Source organism: Coturnix japonica, chromosome 1 (assembly GCF_001577835.2).
Source record: "Coturnix japonica isolate 7356 chromosome 1, Coturnix japonica 2.1, whole genome shotgun sequence".
Taxonomy (NCBI): Eukaryota; Metazoa; Chordata; class Aves; order Galliformes; family Phasianidae; genus Coturnix; species Coturnix japonica.
Window position 1 is genome coordinate 74,444,279 of NC_029516.1, and position 18,097 is coordinate 74,462,375.

Below are 18,097 nucleotides of genomic sequence, written 5' to 3' on the forward strand. Positions count from 1 at the left end.
TAAGCGTAGCTAATATTGTACATGCCTGTACAATACAGAGGCTAAGTCTGTCACGCTTAGCGGCACAAGTACTCCAAGAAATGCTTCAGTGACCCAGAAGCTAAAAGAAGAGACAGAAAATGGACTCTTTAACATTACCAAAAAATGTAAATTTTAGCATTTCACTCCATTTTCATATCAGAGAAAGTAGGATTAAGTTTGATTTCATGACATATAACAACATAATAGCTGACTGTGTGTGTTCTTGGTCTGTTTTATGCAAGGCTGAACAGTCTACACATCTTCTGTCACACCAGTTAGATAAAGACGAGAGCAGCATACGCACAAGCACTTATCTTGCATTATTATAAAAGTTAAAATTTCTCAGGCAAACCTTACAGAAAATAATGAACGTAAGAATTCCTACCTATGATGCTACCCTGGGACTCTAGCCCCATGTCACCAGATGAGTGCTGGGAAGAGCGTTTGGGAAGTGATTCTGCCAGACTCCGGTGTAAAGTGCGTCGTCTTCGCCTCAGGGCGACTAATTTTCCAGAGTCTTCTATAGACTGGTTAATTGCATACTCCTCCATTAGCAGTTCTGATTCTGTAGTGGAAAAATAAGGTTCCTGAACTTTGGAAAGGAACATTGAAAAGCCTAGCCCTAGTGACTTAAATTGTAAGTGATATATATATGTGGTGGTAATGAGAAGAAAAAGCGCATCTTCCAGATGAACTTAAATCAGGTAATTGACATAAACCACATCCCAACCTACACAGTCTGTCCTCTTTGCTATATGGCGCTTGTACACTTTTCAGATATGATCTATATTCAGTCTATGCAGGATTGTTTAATGACATGTTAAGCAGCAGTTGGAAGAACACTTCAAGACACTGTTAGACTGAGACTAAGAATTGTGTTAGACTGCGAGCCAGCAGCCAGAGCTTGGCCAGGCTGTTAACAGACATAGCCAAGGAGCCTGCCAAGTGCCACTACTCTTCTTCTCATACCCACAAGCAAGGAAATACTTGTGTTAAAGACAGGGGCACACAGTTGAGAGTAACAGCTTTCCTCCCGCTCCTCATGCATCCTTCAGAAAGCAGTTGCTGACAAGGTATACAGGAGTTTTTGGCTACCACGGCTATTTATGTTTACACACTCCAGAATTGACAGGTATATTGATGACAGGAGATTCTTTTGTATGCTGCCTTCTTTTCAAACCATTATTTAAAGAGTCAAGTTTGACATACGTGAAAAAACACAGAGGAAAAAACGTAGCCTCCTGACTTCAGTAATAAGAAGAAAATGCCTCACCAAGTTGTTTGAAGTTCTCCTGTATCCCTCCCCAGGTGTTCTTCTCGATTACAGATTTGACAAGGCCCCAAGGCTGCTTTTTGTACTTTACTTCTGCAGAAACCCTAATAAACAGAATGCAACAGTGAAGAAAGGAAGAAAAAGGAAAAGAGGGAAAATACACAGTGCATTGTTAGGTAGCACAGTGATAGTAGAAATCTCTCTTCAGAGAGAAGCCTCCAGCTTACATCCATTGCCTGAAATATACCTGAAATACCAACTGGAGCTGTCTCAACTTTCCACCTGAGCAGCTCTCACACTGAAGTGAGGCGAGAAACAGATGCACGCAAAGACAACATACCCAGTGAAAGCCTCAGGAGATCTGAATGTCCAGATCACTGGAAAGAAATTAAGTTTGTCTTCTCTTCAGGTTCAGAGTTTCTCAACCTGAATTTCTCCTCTGTGAACTGTTCTGATTTTAACAAGCATTTGAAATAGCCCTGCAAAGCCCCGCTTTTTACTCTGTATGCGCACTCATGATATAATATGTGGGGCACAGCAATATGAGCATGTGAAACTCATCACTACCAACTACGCATCCAGTACTAAGAACCTACCTTGAGTAGATAAATTAAATTGTCTCTAAAGGAGCACAACACAGGGAGAATGGCATTCCTGATGTGTTTCTCAGGTTATGCTGGTCAGTAATGCTTCTAGAATGGAAAAGCACTCAACTAGAACCCTGCAGAGGGCTGCTTCTAACAACTGAACAAATCCCAAAGCTCTTCATAAAGGGACCAAATTATAGTCCACAATCTTTATTTATTAAAATGAAGAACACTAACCTTACTGGAATACACGCTTCTCTCCAGCTTTTTCATTTAATCATCCCAATCAGCATATGCATGCCAAGCTCCTACTCTAACAAAACAGCATATTTCAATAAATTTCTGAGCCATTCCAAACAGCATAAAGCCAGCTGTAATACTAGCATGCACGTTCTGTTCGATATAAGCATGCTACTTATAGTCAAACCCTGGCTTTTGCACTTATCCTAGGGTTGTCTCGTGCCTCAGATAAAACAAATAAAGCCATCAAAAAGGAGTAATGACTCACTCAGTCATTCAGAGTGGCTGTTCAAGGACTTTTCCTTTTTCAACCCAGTGGGGGAGGGAGTCTTCAGTACTTTTATAGCCAAGGATAAGCCAGAAGGAAAATTAGGCTTGCTTACCTTTCCTTACCTTATGTTCTGATGAAGTTTGAGATAAAAAGACTTGAAGAAAAACTACCAAAGATAATACAGTCTGTCACACAAATGCAGTGGACAAGTAACTTCATCACTTCAGGTGTTTTCAACAGGAGAAGAGAAGGAAGTGTCTCAAGTCTCCTCCACCTACCCTGATAGTAACAACAATGCCTAATCTGCTTGAATTGCCTCTCTGTAACAATGAGTGTGCTTCTTCACCTTGTAAAATCATTCTCCCATGCAGGCCATTAGCGAGGGTATCTCAAACTTTGTTAGAAAATATCTGGCACAGTTCTAATTTATCTCACTTATATGACTGCACTTGAAACCATAAGGCTGGGCAGAACCAGCCCACAGCCACAGAGATCATCTCTTATTAGTGTAAGCAGACATATGACAGGAGATAAACCAAGATTTTTATTTACTTTTTTTCCCCCAGAAGAGATTTCCAACTTCAATAGAAAACAAACCTTTTCTGTGCTGCAGGAAGATCTTTTGGTAAGCACATTTCAGCAACCTGCTTCCTCCCCTCCCACTGCACACCACTCAGGCTCACCGTAATCGACATTTGTGACTGGACGTGCGGCTGATGTAGTATCGGTTCACAGTGTAGAAATAATCATGGTAGGGGACATCGTGGGTCAGCACCTCAGCATCCACCTGATAAGACTGACCTTTCTGGCTCTGCTTATGCAGGATCTACCACAAAAGATAACAGAAAGGGATGGGTATATTCTGTATTCATGGGTTTTATTTCATTTTTTTTTTCTTCATTTCAAACCAAACTGCTTAGAACTGCTGGATCAGCCAATTCTAAGTGAACTGGAATAGATAGAAAGACCGAACAACTGTGACAGAAGTCTATTAAGAATGGTAAGAGTAGTGAGGTGGGATGTCTCCAACCAGACCCAGCACAGGAGGTAATAGTTCACCATTCTTCTTCTCCACTGACATTTCAAATACCAAACGCAAGACTGGCCACTGACTCTTGACCACAGTTCTTTGGGATTGAGCTGTGAGCTATGTTTCCCAAGCCATAGGCACAGAAATATTAAGGTTAGATCTGGTCCAAGCCACCTGTTCAAGCAGGGACAACTAGAGTAGGTTGCCTAGGACTATGTTCATCCGGCTTCCAAGGAAGGAGACTCTATAACTTCTGTAAGAAACAGAGGTTTGCTTTTGGTTTGGCACCAAGCACCACTGAAAAGAACTTGGCTCCATCTTCTTACTACTCTTCCCTCGGGTATTTATGTACATCAACAAGATTCTGCCTGAGTTTTCTCTCCCGCAGGCTGACCAGTGCCAGTGCTCTCAGCCTTTTTCCCATAGAATTACTGTTCCAACCCTTTATCTTCTAGCTCTTCACTGGACACTTCCCAGTAGCACCACCCTCTCTCATACTGGGGAGCCCAGAACTGGACTCTTGAATGCACTCTGTTTCATCTTTTCTGACTGCTCTAATTCGTACAACTGGTCAACACTGCTCTCCCCAGAGTTTTCAGTAGAAGTTCAGCCATGTTGAAGTTCAAATGCCCCTTTGATTTAATCAGTACTTATTCAGTAATAGTGAAAGGGATAAAAGAACACCTTCTGAGATATTACATTTGAATTGGAGATCCACATTCAGCTCAATGAACTCCAGCCCATGATCAGATCTGACAGACTGTACAGCTCTCCTTTGCTCAAATGGCACCAAACAGACACACATACAGACAAGTACCTGCTTCTCAGTTGCAGTCGTAAACTTCCCACAGAGTGGATTGTTAATTGTTACAGTGTATGTCAAAGTCCTCAATTGATTGCCACTGGAATCTCTATTCCAAGGGGTTGATACAGCATCTAAATGACAAATTATGCAAATGCACATGCAGGTCACCCAAAAGGCATCATCTCTGCCCTGTCATACCTTAAACTGCAGTTTAAGAACAGTGCAGAGAGGGAAAATAAAAGCAGACTTCAAGCAGTTAGTTGTAGTTTTTCTTTATTCCTCCAGGAAAAGGGAAAACTGTAGTTCACTAACTGAGCAAAAAGTGAGTCAGTAAGTAGCTGAATCTGAGTCTAATGAAAGAGGCTCAGGGTGCGGAGAAGAGTAAGCAAGTAAATGAAAACGTGCTGTTTCCCATCTGCTTGGAAGTTCAATAGATTCACTTAGCAATATTCAAAAGCTTTTGCAACTTTGCCTTCCAAGCTAATACTGAATGAATATTACCCTTTTAACTTAGTTTTCTTACCTTATTATCTCAATGAATAAAGCTTACTCATCCGGAAAATTAAAGCCTGCAAGTAACATTTAAGAGGCTGCAATAATTTCATCTGTGCGCCAGCAATACAGATTTTACTATTTCTGGGACACAATGGAATCAGAAATACCCCACAGAATGCAACATTTTTAATATCTTACTCAAAATTCAGGCATCAAGTGCAGGGCTTTTTTTTTTTGTTTTTCCTCTTAAACACCATTAAATGAAGTTCTAATTCAGAAGCACGATCGATCTACAGAAACAAGCTAGCTTTTAATGTCTACTTCCACAGAGGAAATACAGAGCTGCAAAATTCTTTTAAAGCAGGAGGAATAAAAATCAACTCAGTTCTCCTTAACATTTCTCAGAGGTTGAAATTTTCAGGGTAAACTGCAACACGGACAGAAGGAAGAAGAGTACATTACCTACTATGCTCCTGGAATTGAGAAACCTCTGCATGAAGTGAGAATTGGTGAAGAGGATTTCGAACATCTTGTCTGCAGTGATGTGGAAAACTCTGTTTATAAAAAGTCTCCCATAGAGATCATTCTCAGAGGCAGCCTCCTTCACTGCTACAGAAAGGCAGAGGGATCAGGTTAAAAAAATAACAACAACATTATGAAGTTTCTTCGTAGCATTAAACTTTATTACAGCTCAAATCCTTTCTAATCTTGCATCAGTAATTGCTTTTTATTCCCAGAAACCCAGAAATGTCAGCAACACATCATTTTGTAATGAGATGGCTTTCAGGAGCAAAGTCAAGAGCTGGTTTTCTAGACCACTTCTCACTATTTCCTTATACAAATGACTTGATGAATCAACAACGCAAGGTCCTATCACTTGCTGCTTGTTGGTTCCTGGAATGGCTCTGCTTTGTGCCTGTTTCAGCCACTCTCACAAAACATACAGAACAGAATTGTTATCCTGGAGGGAAAGCAGTTTCCTATGCCAACCCCAACTTAGTCTGCTTATGCTTTAGAAAAGAGTCCATCCTCAGCTATCAGTGAAGAAGAAAAAGCCAAACAAAGCCTAAAATCCCATCCCCACCAAAAAGCCTGACAATAAATCTCATGGAAGCAAAAGAAAGATAGGACACCTAACCTTTCAAATGATATAAATAAACACCCAGAGCAAGCAAAGGTCATTGCCAGCACACAATGCAAAGGTAGTCTGAATATCATGCTACAGTTCACAAAGTGCCCATAGGCTAAGGTTACAGCACTTAAATCGCTATTATTTGGTAGCAGTCAGTATTGATAAATGCAAGTACATCAACTAAGTACCGAAACAGAACTCCTCAGGGAAAACCAGTTCTGACTCTGAGTGGACTTCAGCTCTAGCACTGCTTCTAGCCTGCTAGAAGTCCCCATTACATATATACATGTCCCCAGAAAAGGTAGCAGGTAGCTAGAAGTTCAGCTTCAGTTTTCAGCTTATGTTCAGAATTTCCCCTCAGAGCTGAACCTGCCAAAACACAAAGCAAACTGTCTGCATGACCTCAGCTAACGAGGCCCCAACACTGCAGACCTCCTACCACAAAAAGCATTCCCCACTTCCCACCCTTTGCTAAGAGAGAGGGGAAGCTTCAGATGTGCTGATGCCTCCATTGATTACTATGCATCAGCTAATTCATATGGAGCCAGACAGTAGCTAATCCAAAGACCATCTTTTTATTACTTTAAGGTCTGTACCTTGCTACTGAAATATTTTTCACTTTAAGCATGAATCTCTCCTCCTTATACTAAGGCTCAAGCTAAAGAGCATCCACGGGTCTCATAATGCTTTCACTTATGGATGAATTTCTGTTAGCTGGTTTGCCTACACCTACAGCCTGGACACCCTTGTGATGGCCTGAAACATGCATGTATTAACACCCGAATTCCACACCAGCAGCAGCTGGTCAGTGCAGGTACTGAGAGCTTGACAAGTCACTTTCATCTTCTTAGAGCACCTGCAGAAATCCTCCACGAAGCAGTGAGCACAAACAGCAACATAACTACAGAATAAGTATGTACGTTACACACTTGCAATCTGGACAGAACACACAGCTCAAATACGCTCTTTTGCTACAAATAGAAATGCATGTTTGTCTGTTTCCTTTGGTTTAACTCATAGGTAAACATACCTACTTTTTATTTATCACAATTCCAAGGCAACGTCAAGCAATTTACCTAGAATTGGCTTAGAAATACTATTTATAAAAACATTTATCTTCTTGCAAAAATATCAGTCTAATCCCTTAGCCTTCAGTGCTGTTCTAACCCCTTAGCAGTATGCAATTACCAGCTGTTAACTCTCTCACACTGAAAACATTTATAGATGAATTGGAGATACTGTCTGGTAAGATAATATGAAATTACTCTGACTGCGGGTTAGGATCCCAGGGACCCAAAAATCCAGAAACAAATATTACCCTGAGTATCCTTGTTCTAAATAGAGACAGCAAACCTGCTCCCTCCCCCACTACCGCCTTGCACTTTGTAAGGTCACTTCCATCACTGCAAGGCAAGCTTGTGAAATACCGTTTGCATGTAAAACCATTACGCACCAGGGATTGCAGAGGTTTGAAAACATCTGCAGTGTGAGACAAGGAAGAGATGGAAAACTGGAGGGGAGTAGGGGGAAAATGGCCCAGGAAAGAAAATCCTGCTCATTGATTTCCCACTAATAACCAACAGCTTGTGAAGCTAAATACATGCTGCAAGCAAATTAAAGCTGAACCAGTAAGAACAGAGGCTATCCAACTAATCACTGAGACTTCTAATTTGTTCACTCTGTGGAGATGAGGGAGGGTCAGGGGAAAAAATAAAGTACATACACAGCTCTTGGCACTGCCTGGGATTTCGGTGCCCCTGGGAATAGGGGGAAAATTGCACACTGTGTGAATAATGTGCAGGTCAAAGACTTAAAACAGGCCCACTTCAATAGAAGTCAATAAGGCCAATTTTTAGACGGAACATTTTCCAGACACCACCTATTTAAAGATTGTGTAGCAGTGTTTGGCGTTATAGTAGAATTCTACTATATTTTAAAAGACCAAAGTGTTAAATTAACTTAGAGGAAGTACTGAGAAATATTGCTATCTTTTTCCTGCTCACAAGATAAAACTTAAACCTCTCATCCTCAGATATTTCAGAACAGATAACTCTCCAAACACCTAAGCAACAAATTATTAGTAGCTATACATTCAACAGAACATGTGCTCTCAGGGTTTTAATTACAGTGTCAACAAGGCAACACAACTACCCTTCTGTATACAAGGCTGTATATCCAGAATTTCACCTCTTGAAAAGAACAGGGCTGAAATAACTTCAACCAAACTATTTCCAACATTTTCTGCACCACGTACCCCTATCTGCAGGAGAAGTTCAACCACCATTGCACCCATCTCACAGTGTTAGTGCACAAGCAGTTATGCTCTCCTGCAGACCATGCGTTTGAGGTGGCTATTAATACACATAGAAACAAAACAGTATGTACAGTTATTCAAGAAGATCAGGAATTTATGATGTCCCCACACACAGCAAATGCTTTCTACCACAGAAGACCGTTTCCCAGCATCTTATTGCTCCCTTCTTTGTATAAAGTATTTTATGCTGCTGAGCATTGTAGCCGCATGTAGAAACTCTATATACAAAGAAATCCTTTGAGGAAACTCAGAATCTGCTGCTTCTATTTTGGTAATACATATTCTGTGCTTGAGCTAAAATTTATCTTCTGAAACATATAATTGAGACTCCAGATATGAACTTCTAGTTCAGCCAAGAGTTTGTCACGACTCAAACTTTATCACACTAATCTATGTAACCAAACAAGAGTGCCACGATACAGGTAGCAAAGCCTGTGGTGTACAGGGTTAGACTCCCTTTCCTAGTATGCAATGTGAAAATTGCCCAGGATGAGAGAGCTACTTGCCAAGGCTCTGGCATTCCATCTCCGGGTGTCAGGTGAGCCTGAAATTAGAGAATAACAGCCTTGAATTTGCTCTCACCTTATTTGCCAGGTCACAAGAGAGATTAACTGCATGGGTAAACCTTTGCCGTGTGGGTAAGCTAATTTCATCTGCATGAAGGAATTCACCTTGTAAAAGTATAGGGCAACTGCGATAGGAAACAGACAGGAAAAAATTCTAGGCATGAAGAAGGGAACCTGTGAGAAAAGATTGATGCTGTGTAACTTGAAAATCCTGCTCTGAATAAAAGAGACATATGCTGGGGGAGGGTGGAGAAATAAAAGCAGTGTAAGTTCAGTTCTCTTTTAAAGAGACACCTCCAGTTTCTTATGCTCTCTTTGCTCAACATCAGTTGCAGGGATGGCAGCTGCTATTTGCTGCTATCACTTAGGCACACAGTCCTCTTGTCTTTGTGCTGCTATTTTCAGTCCATTTCATTGGATACCTTTACTATAAAAAAACTCCAAAGGCTGAAAGAGTACAAAGACAACAGGAAAACTGCAAAATATCTCAACGCCAGAAGGCTGAAGCTTTCTGCAGCCTTACAGGATACAACTGAGACTGAGTAAACAACCTGTAAAGCTTGTTAAATATGTACAGGATTAAGCAGCAAATTGCTCAAATACACAGACTCACAAAAATGATACAGCTTGACACGTATTGAGTTGAATTTGAACTCGAGAAAACAGAAACAGTACTGGTGAGCAAAAGGAAAGCGAACTGAAATATAAATATGTCCTCAGGCAAAGATCACAACTTGACAGTGGGCCAATTCAATCGATTACTCTGAAAGCTTTCCTAGATACCCCACTGATCCCAATTTAACAGCATCTGCAAGCACCTTCAATTGTCGACTCTGAAAAAACAAGATGTGGAGTTGTTCAGACAGAACTTTCTGCCAACAGGTGATGAAAGTTCCTTCTCTGCATAAGAAAGAAAGTTAGCCACATATTCCGAAGCTGAGCTCTTCTGTCCTTCATTTGCACACACGTCACTGTCATCCAGTCTGGGTGCAAGGCACGCTCTGGCCTTACTCTTTCCCTAGGACATGCAAAACCTCTCACACCCATGAAAGCATGAAAAGTGAACATCACGTTGCCAAAGTTTTTCATTTAAGATATTAACAACTTTTTACTCACCAAAGGAAAAAAAAGTATAATAAAAATGTTCATTTTAAACACCTCCAACCATTTTTTCCTCCTGCCAGCATAAGACATTTTCAGCAGCTCTGTGAAACACTGAAAAGGCTCAACAAAATCAAAGTTCTCCAACTTACTCTGTGCGACAGAGGGGACAAGAATTAGGCCCTCTTATGGATTCCAAAGAGTTAAAAAACAAATTACCTTCTTCACTATCTGAGGCACTGCTCTTCTCTTGGAGATTTTCATTCTCATTGAGATCCAAGGACTTCTCTAAAGATCTGCTTCTGACCAGCTTAACAGATTTTCTTTCTGAAGATGGAAGAGGACTCTTCTTTATTTGTTTCTCACTTAGAGACTCTTCCACCTGAAAAAAAGCAACAGGAAAAAAAAAAAAAAAAAGCAATAATCATAGGCTACTGAAAAAAGAGAAAGTTATTTTGAAAGAAAAACAATACCACCAAAGCCACAAATTCTACCTGCTCAGTTACCACACAGTCAAGCACCAATTTCCACCACCTCAGCCACCTTCCCTTACTCTTTATCTCAGACTTTCACTTCGCCCTGGTAACCAGACGTTTATCAGCTCTGTCTTACCAAGAGCCACCTTAAAGAGGCAGTTTACTCCCTATACAGTTCCCTTCCCTGCATCAGTGCTGGCATTTACAAACTCATTAATCTAACATAGCTACTCCTTATTGGTCAGATTTGTTTTTTCTACCATTTTAGAAGAGGGTCCAACAATCCTAAGGGGAAGCACAATGAAGCAGGTAGGGAATATCCCTTTTTCACTAACATTTGGTCACCCCAGTTGAATATTTAAAACCTTTCTCACTTTGTAGGGCTTCATCACCTTTTAACAAAGCAAAAAGTTACATAAAGGAAAATCAAACAAAAAAACTGCATAGAGTCATCTTACCTATAAAATGGTACTTCTAGAAGTAAAGCAGTGGAGCATCATCTGCCATTTCCAATACAGAAGCAGAGTATGCCCCACAGTATCAACCACTGATTCAATGATGCAGCTCTGAATCATGAACTACAGTTACTGGGCATTAAGCTTGCACGCACAGTTTGAGAAGTAATTGCTAGTGAAACCACAAGCACAAGGTTTGGGTATTTCAAACTGCCTGCCACTTAAAATGCTTGTTTAAGAGTCCTAGTTTTCACGCTAAACCTTCCCTTAAAGCTCCCTCCTACTGCATTCAGCAAAAGAACCGGGATCAAGAACGGTAAAGCTCCCACAAGCAGTAGCACACAGATGGTATTAAATGAGGTTTCCTTAACTGAGTAGCTCCAATTAATCTGCAGTGCCATCATCCTTAAAAGATTATTCAGCATTGACTCAAAACTAAGAGCATCCGCTGCTTGAATAATCATCATGTTCTTCCTGTACTACTTGACTTTTTTCTAAAGAAAGACTATTTACTATTTTGTGCAACAGAGGACCATTAGCAGAAGGTGCGCGGTTGGAAAACAGACAAATGCAAATTCAGCCACAGGATGAGTGAGCAAAAATATTCCCTAAAGGTCAAACAACAACAAAAATATTACATCAGCAAAGGCAACCAATTAACAAATGCTCCTATGGAAAGGATCTACATGCCCGAGGTTATACTTGGGAACACAATGGGATGAGGATAGTAACCAACATTTCAATGATAACGTTCTACCAACACATGTAGAAAAGCAAAAGGAGCTAGTAGTGGTGAAACGTTCAGTACTGCCGCTGAGCTCTGTATCAATGCATTTCTGTTTTTGACCTACCAACAGAAGGCTACACGATAGGGAAAACCTTACAGAGCCTTCCGAAGAAGAGTAGGAGGAAGGTGGTTTCCATACAGAGATGGCCTGCACTTAGAGAAACAGACATGCCACAAGTGGTATTACACAGACCTCATTTAATCAACCACAGACAGCTACTGATAATAGCTTTTTCCAAGACGGTTCAAGTAATGCCAGCCAACCCCTTAATTAGTATAGATCTCTTTCTGAAGAGAGCTTGTGGTCTTCTTTTGTCTGTCAGAGCAGTAAGGAAGGAGTTAAGCCTTTTTCTCTCTCCAGTCTTTGGAAGGCAATTATGCTGTGCATCATCAGTGCAATGATATTTGATAAAAGCTTTCTAAGCACTGCCCTCTCTCCTCTTACTGCCCTTGCGCCTCTACAATATCTGCGATAATCCTATGCTGTGGGGAGAACTTTGGCATTCCTGAGAAATACCAAATGTTTAACACAAACAATAGGTATTTTAGCTACACTAAAACAGTAAACTAAACGCATTTATTTAATCATAATGTAAAACAGCGATCTTGATAACTTCTTTGAAGGGTGACTATTCAAAAAAGAATCCTAGAATTCAACCCTGCTCACGGGTCAAATCCCTGGGCACTCCTGCTTACCTACACTCCCAATTAGATTTAGCACCCGCAACTAACATCTCTGGGAGCAACACCTAGAAGGTAAACAAAACACTTTTCTACGCAGAGCCATTACTTTACAATGACTTGTTCTTGTGCAAATATGATTTAAACAAGTACATATCAAGGTTACCTGGGTAATTCTACTTACTCTAAAAAGTCACAACTCCGGCAGCATCCAGTCATCCCATGCCTCTTGTTCAGCTCTCCAAAAAATCTTGTTTTAGACTCCTAGGGCTCAGGGACAGCCATCTACACAGCAACTAAGCTTTTAACACCTTACAAACTAACACCTGTTTTGTTTGCTGGGTATCAGTCTCTAGCCGCTAACTTGCTTTTCCACTGAACTATTCAAAGCCTACTTAAAGCCCAAACGAGTTTTACCAAGTAACAAAAGCCAAAAGAACTGTATGATAATAAGGACTGTTACAAGCATCTCCTTTCTTCCCTCTGAATTTTTACAAAGCTGAAACAGCAACTAAGTAGCTGATCTGAGAACAGTGAAAGGCTTTGGCGCTCTGTTTGCTTTTCTCTGATCTTTCCCTTGGGGTATCTATTAACCAAGAGAAAATGCCTGCAATCTTTTAGGACTGTAACTGCACATAGTAGCCCCAGCAACCACACTAAATGCTGTGCACACCTCAGATACCATTACTAAAGCATCTGCCCTCTCAAATAGAGAATTATACTTACAAATTTATTCCACACTACAAAATACCCGTGTTTGTTCAGTTTTTTATTAACACAAAGGATGGGGAAAACTCACCCTAACCAAGGCTGTTTGGGGTTCTTTTATTTAAAATTTCATTTCCTGCTTTCTAAATTATCTCTGCAAGTTTAATTAAGTGGGGATAAAGTGAAAGAAGAGAGGTTTCATATATTTACAACAGAAAACTGACTTCTGAAGGCGAGGATAGACAGCATAACTTACCCTCTAATAATCTTCATGTATAGCAGGCATAAGAGTCTTAAGGAGTTTTTATTAAATAGAAATAGCACAAGCAAAAAAGCATTGGAAGTTAACTCAAGTACTACTTTCATAAAGCACTTACATAAAAAGGCAAAGTGTGCATAGGAAGATGGATAAAACGTGACTAGTTTTGTTTCTACAGCAGGGAAGACCAAGGCCTAAACCTCAGCATTATGCAGTGAATTAGAAACTCACACCAACAATGTTACCTTATCCTGAAGTTTGCTTCCCAAATATATTCTTGAAACCTGACAGTATTCATATCCAATTTCTGCTGTGAAAACCTTTAAGGCTACTCCCAACGAATTCCACAAATTGTAATTCCCATGCATTCTTATGCTTACAGATAGATGAGCTCAGCATATATCTTATCAGTTATGAATAGCAAGAAAGACTGAGTCAGCACTTACACCTGACAACGCGTGTCTGTTGAGCGATTCTCCTTCTGCTTGAATTGTGGATTCCCGAACTAAACCGACTGTTTTAGGTAGTTTGTCATCCCTTTCTCCAGGTTCATCACAAATGCTGGATCTGTCCAAAGGAAGAAATAAGATATATTTGGAGCCACAGTAAGTATAGAAGCATGGCTTTGTATAAAAATGAACAATGCAATTCTCATCTCCATTTTAACCTTCTCATGGGCAATTTCTGCACTCACACCACAGTTATTCTGCTAATATTAACAGCTACCGACTCATTCATCCCACATCTACCTCGTTTACCTCTCAAGCCATGTTACTCACCATAATCACCCCAATAAATCCAGCTTTTGCCTACGTTGTTAGTAAAAACCAAGCACAGGTGAGACAGAAAGCACGCACTGCGCAGAGAAACAGAGGTAGCTTTAAGCAAACTTGGAAAGTGCCTGAAGAAACTTTGAGACTTTTTTCCTGCATCCATTATTCTTGAGTTGCAAAGTACTGCATTTATTTATTTTTATGTTTTTAGACACATAAAACGCAGGAAATACTCCATGGGACATTTTTTGAAGCTTGTAGTGATCTATTTTCTTATTACATATATTCAGATAATGCAGGAATGAAAAAGAGATGCAAGTTACATTGTTCAAGTTTACAAAGTCGTATTTATTTATGTATGGATACAAAATTAAAACTCCACTGTTACAATTACACAGACTGCTCATAAGATAGGTCATGTTTATTCCAATAAATCAACAAAACCGCTCCAGAAAGATATCTATATTTAGTTTTTTCTAGCTTTCTAGTTCAACCTGGCTATTTTATTGTACATAAATTAAGCTAAAACCTGAGACACAGGGACAACAAAGTAAGCATTTCAGTCTCCATGGAGTGAGGAAAAGTGTTTGAACAGCAGATATAGCTCTATTCCACTCAGCCCTTCCAACCTGTTGAAGGGCATATAGATCCTGACTAAACACTATCAGGAGAAAAAGTTGATATTTAAGCTATCTTGCCCTCCCCCCAGGCAGATCCAGGGGCAACAAGGTCTTCCTATCTCCCTCTGTAAGGGGCCTCAGCAGCGTTCCTCTTTTAGACAATGAACACAATAGAGTTTTTATGCATATTAAGTTTATGCAGTTCTCTGCATCATTTTACTCTGGGCTTAACCTTTCAGGTAAGGCTACAGGATCACTCTGGAAAACAGTTTCTAAAGAAAATAATAATAATAAGTAAGAGAACATTACTTCCCCATGAGTATATCAATAAGCTTTATAGTCTCCTCTTACCGACACTGCCCATTGTCCTCTGATGATGAGTGGAAGCTCTCCATCTCCTCGGTGTTCAGGCCCAACTCAGTGCCATAGCTCTGGTGCACCAGCTGCCAGAATTCCTGCTTGGTCAGCCTCTGAAAGAAAGCGAGCTAGTTAAGAACTACGCTATGGAGCAGTAAGGCACAGTAGGTAAAACAGTAAGAAGTTTGAATTACGCCACAGCCTTTAACCTCACTTCTGACAAGGTCTGCAAGCATTTAGGTATCACATTTCAAGATTAGATTTCAGCATTTTGGGGAACTGAACTCCCATCTACTCCATGCACCGACCATTCACTGTTCAACCAATAACACTAGACATTAAAAAAGTAGCATTTCAAGAAAAAAAAATGCTCATAGTTGCAACTTCATCTGTCACCAGCGTTTTCAGAAATACCTTCAAAGCATCCCCCTCCTGAGTTTCACAAGACGTGGCACAAAACCAGTAGCTAACAGCCAGCCAGTCACTCATCCCCCTTTGATCCCAGACAAACTTAACAGATCCACACCTGTTTCCTCAGGATGTTTAGACCACTCTACCAGCAGCAAGAGACTAGCAGTCACTGTAGACATCAGTGCTAGCTCAGTCAGCAGCCCAGGGCAGCAGGTGGGACACACTGCTACAAGCTCCATAGGTAAAATACCGTGTCTCACAGCTGGCCACTCTTCTCCCTATAAGCTCCATGAATTCCACACTCCCTCTGAACATCAGGAAAGTTAGGGAAGTGAGTGTTACAACCAACTCATATCAGCAAAGTAAGCAACTAGTTTCAAAGTCCACTTTTTCTGGCAGGAAAAGGCAAAAATAAATAATAAAAAAAACCACATAAAAATAATAATAATAAAATAATAATAAAGGAAATACAGCAATACTGTTGTTGGGGTATTTAGTCAAAGACTGGCATCGCACTGGAAAATGTGCCACAGTCACGATCCATATTGATCAAGGGAACAGAATCATGCTAATGAGGCAGTAACACAGGTCTGCTTACTATTTGCATGAAATGATCACATTAAATACTCGTGCATTATTTAAAGGGCTTTTAAACGATCCCCTCCACCTCTTGGCTCCGCCTGCAGCGTTACACTACCTGCAATTTTAGCCACCCAAAAAAGGCCGCTCCGCAGGCATCAAAGTAAACGCTCACCTACACACGGTGGGTTCCTCACGCCGGGTGGCGGCCCCGCTCCACACGCACGCCCCTCCCGACAAACACAGCCCGGCACTTTCCCCCCCTCACCCTCCGGGCTCGTAGCCTCCGGCCGGCTCCTCCCCGCCGCTCCCGGGCCACCCCGGCCCGCTCCCACTTCCTGCTCGGCGGCAGGGCCCGGCCTCACAGCCGCAGGGGCTGCCCCCGGGCCGGCACCGCGCGGCCCCTCGCCCTCCTCCCTTACGGGGAGGCGCGAAGCCACGGGCGGCCTCGGCTGCTCTACGAGGGGACAGACGGGCTTTTCCTCGAGCACTGATCACCGCCTTTACTTGTAACGCTTCCTTTGTCCCGGTACAACACTGAACACGCACCTAGAGAGCACGGATCCCAACAGCCGGCACCAGCTGCCTCACCTTCCTTCCAGGGACACACTGTGTGATTCAGCTGTTTTCTTTACAGACCATGCCTACTTGTGTTTAAAATATGACTGAGGTATACCCTTAGAGAGCCCACCTCTCCACCAGAGATTCAATGGCAGGCACAAGGCCACCTTCATCCTGTTGCCCAGTCCCTTCTCCAGCTTATTTCCAGTCCTAAGAGACCTGACAATGGCTAAGCATCACTACGCTCATCAGCACAGTCTGCAGGCATATCAGCCTGCCCTTGGAAAGGGAACTCGGTGGTTCACAGAAAGAAGAAAAACTATGAGCTGTGCATTTTAGGAATCTATAAAGTTGTTTCCTGTGGTTTTAAAACGTCAATATTACTAACTTCTGTTTCTAGAGACAGGATTCTTGCAATCTGCTCAATTACTTCCAGCTCAGCTAGATACAGTAAGTCATTAACAGTCAGCCCAGCTTCAAATCAGACTTGCTCTGCTATAATCAGAAAAGATTAGTTCTAAAGGCAAAGAGGGCATGGCTTTTCTGGCTCAGATTTCTGTCTCTGAGCAGAAGCAGTCTGGAACGGCTCTGAACCTTGTAAAGCTGAAACTAAACCCAGATTACTCTGCCCACTCAAGGTGATGGTCTGCGCTGGAATATTTCTCAGTTCTTTGCATACAAAAAAAAAGAAAGGCTACAAGAAGCAATTCCTTTTAACCTGGAACACAGCATCAATATTTCATGTCACACCAGTCAAAGCGGTGGCATCAAACAGGCAGTCCTACAAAACACCATAAGCAAAGCTACTGATTTTTACCCTCTTTGCAAAAGTAAAGACAAGATACTCCATAAAGGTTTAATCTAGAGACACCCCACACACATAAACACACTCTCAGACCAAGCAACTCTTACATGGAATTTTGCCCAATTTCTTGATTACAATGGCAAAGGGTAGCAGTGAACATTCAGTTCAGTTAAAACTGCCTGAACACAAAGGTCAGAAATCGACCGGAGCCCTCTTTGATCTCTAAAACAACCTACTGCTGAATTCAAAAGTTCAACAAGACTTTTTTCAAAACTTAGCCTTAGAAGCTGGTTGATTTGGTGCCCCAGAGGATGTTTGCCACAAGAACCACAGTTCAACTAAAGTTCTGATCCCTTCTCACACTCACAGTCATATCTGCTTCAGTACCTGGAGACTGGTGCAAATCTCTACCCAGCAAAGCAAAGGAATAGAGAAGAATAACGATCCAACTCTAGGGAAAAGGACTCATAGGAATTGAGACTGAGTTAATATCTCGTTCTATTAGAAATAAGGAACACTGTGTTTGTTTGGAATTTGAATAACCTGCTGAATTATATTGTAATTCCTTCCTTCTCTCTCAAACAGGAGATATTTGACATCCATGAACTTCAGGAGAATAAAGAGACAGTATGAATGTCATTGCTGTTTCTATCGCTAACAAGAACTACTAAAGTTGTTTCTGCCAATTTGGAAAGCCTGTTGCAAAGCAGGAATCATGGCTGATTTAATAAACTGATGCATTATTTAAAGGCTTGGTGGATGTAAAAGCTGCTATCTGTTTTATCAAGGT

At 41.2% G+C, this 18,097-nt stretch overlaps 1 protein-coding gene across 4 annotated transcripts in view; it reads right to left on the reverse strand.

The window, feature by feature from the left end:
* GRAMD1C (GRAM domain containing 1C) overlaps positions 1 to 18,097 on the reverse strand; it is a 43,065-nt gene that overhangs the window by 3,067 nt on the left and 21,901 nt on the right. For 3 of the 4 annotated variants that reach the window (XM_015875650.2, XM_015875640.2, XM_015875669.2), the window contains exons 7-14: positions 14,946 to 15,064; positions 13,648 to 13,768; positions 10,055 to 10,217; positions 5,185 to 5,331; positions 4,240 to 4,358; positions 3,076 to 3,218; positions 1,295 to 1,398; positions 407 to 586 (exon numbers count right to left, since the gene is read on the reverse strand). In XM_015875650.2, the coding sequence (XP_015731136.1) occupies positions 407 to 586; positions 1,295 to 1,398; positions 3,076 to 3,218; positions 4,240 to 4,358; positions 5,185 to 5,331; positions 10,055 to 10,217; positions 13,648 to 13,768; positions 14,946 to 15,064 (1,096 nt within the window). The remainder of the gene's footprint in view (positions 1 to 406; positions 587 to 1,294; positions 1,399 to 3,075; positions 3,219 to 4,239; positions 4,359 to 5,184; positions 5,332 to 10,054; positions 10,218 to 13,647; positions 13,769 to 14,945; positions 15,065 to 18,097) is intronic. The other variant, XM_015875660.2, reaches the window with a different exon arrangement.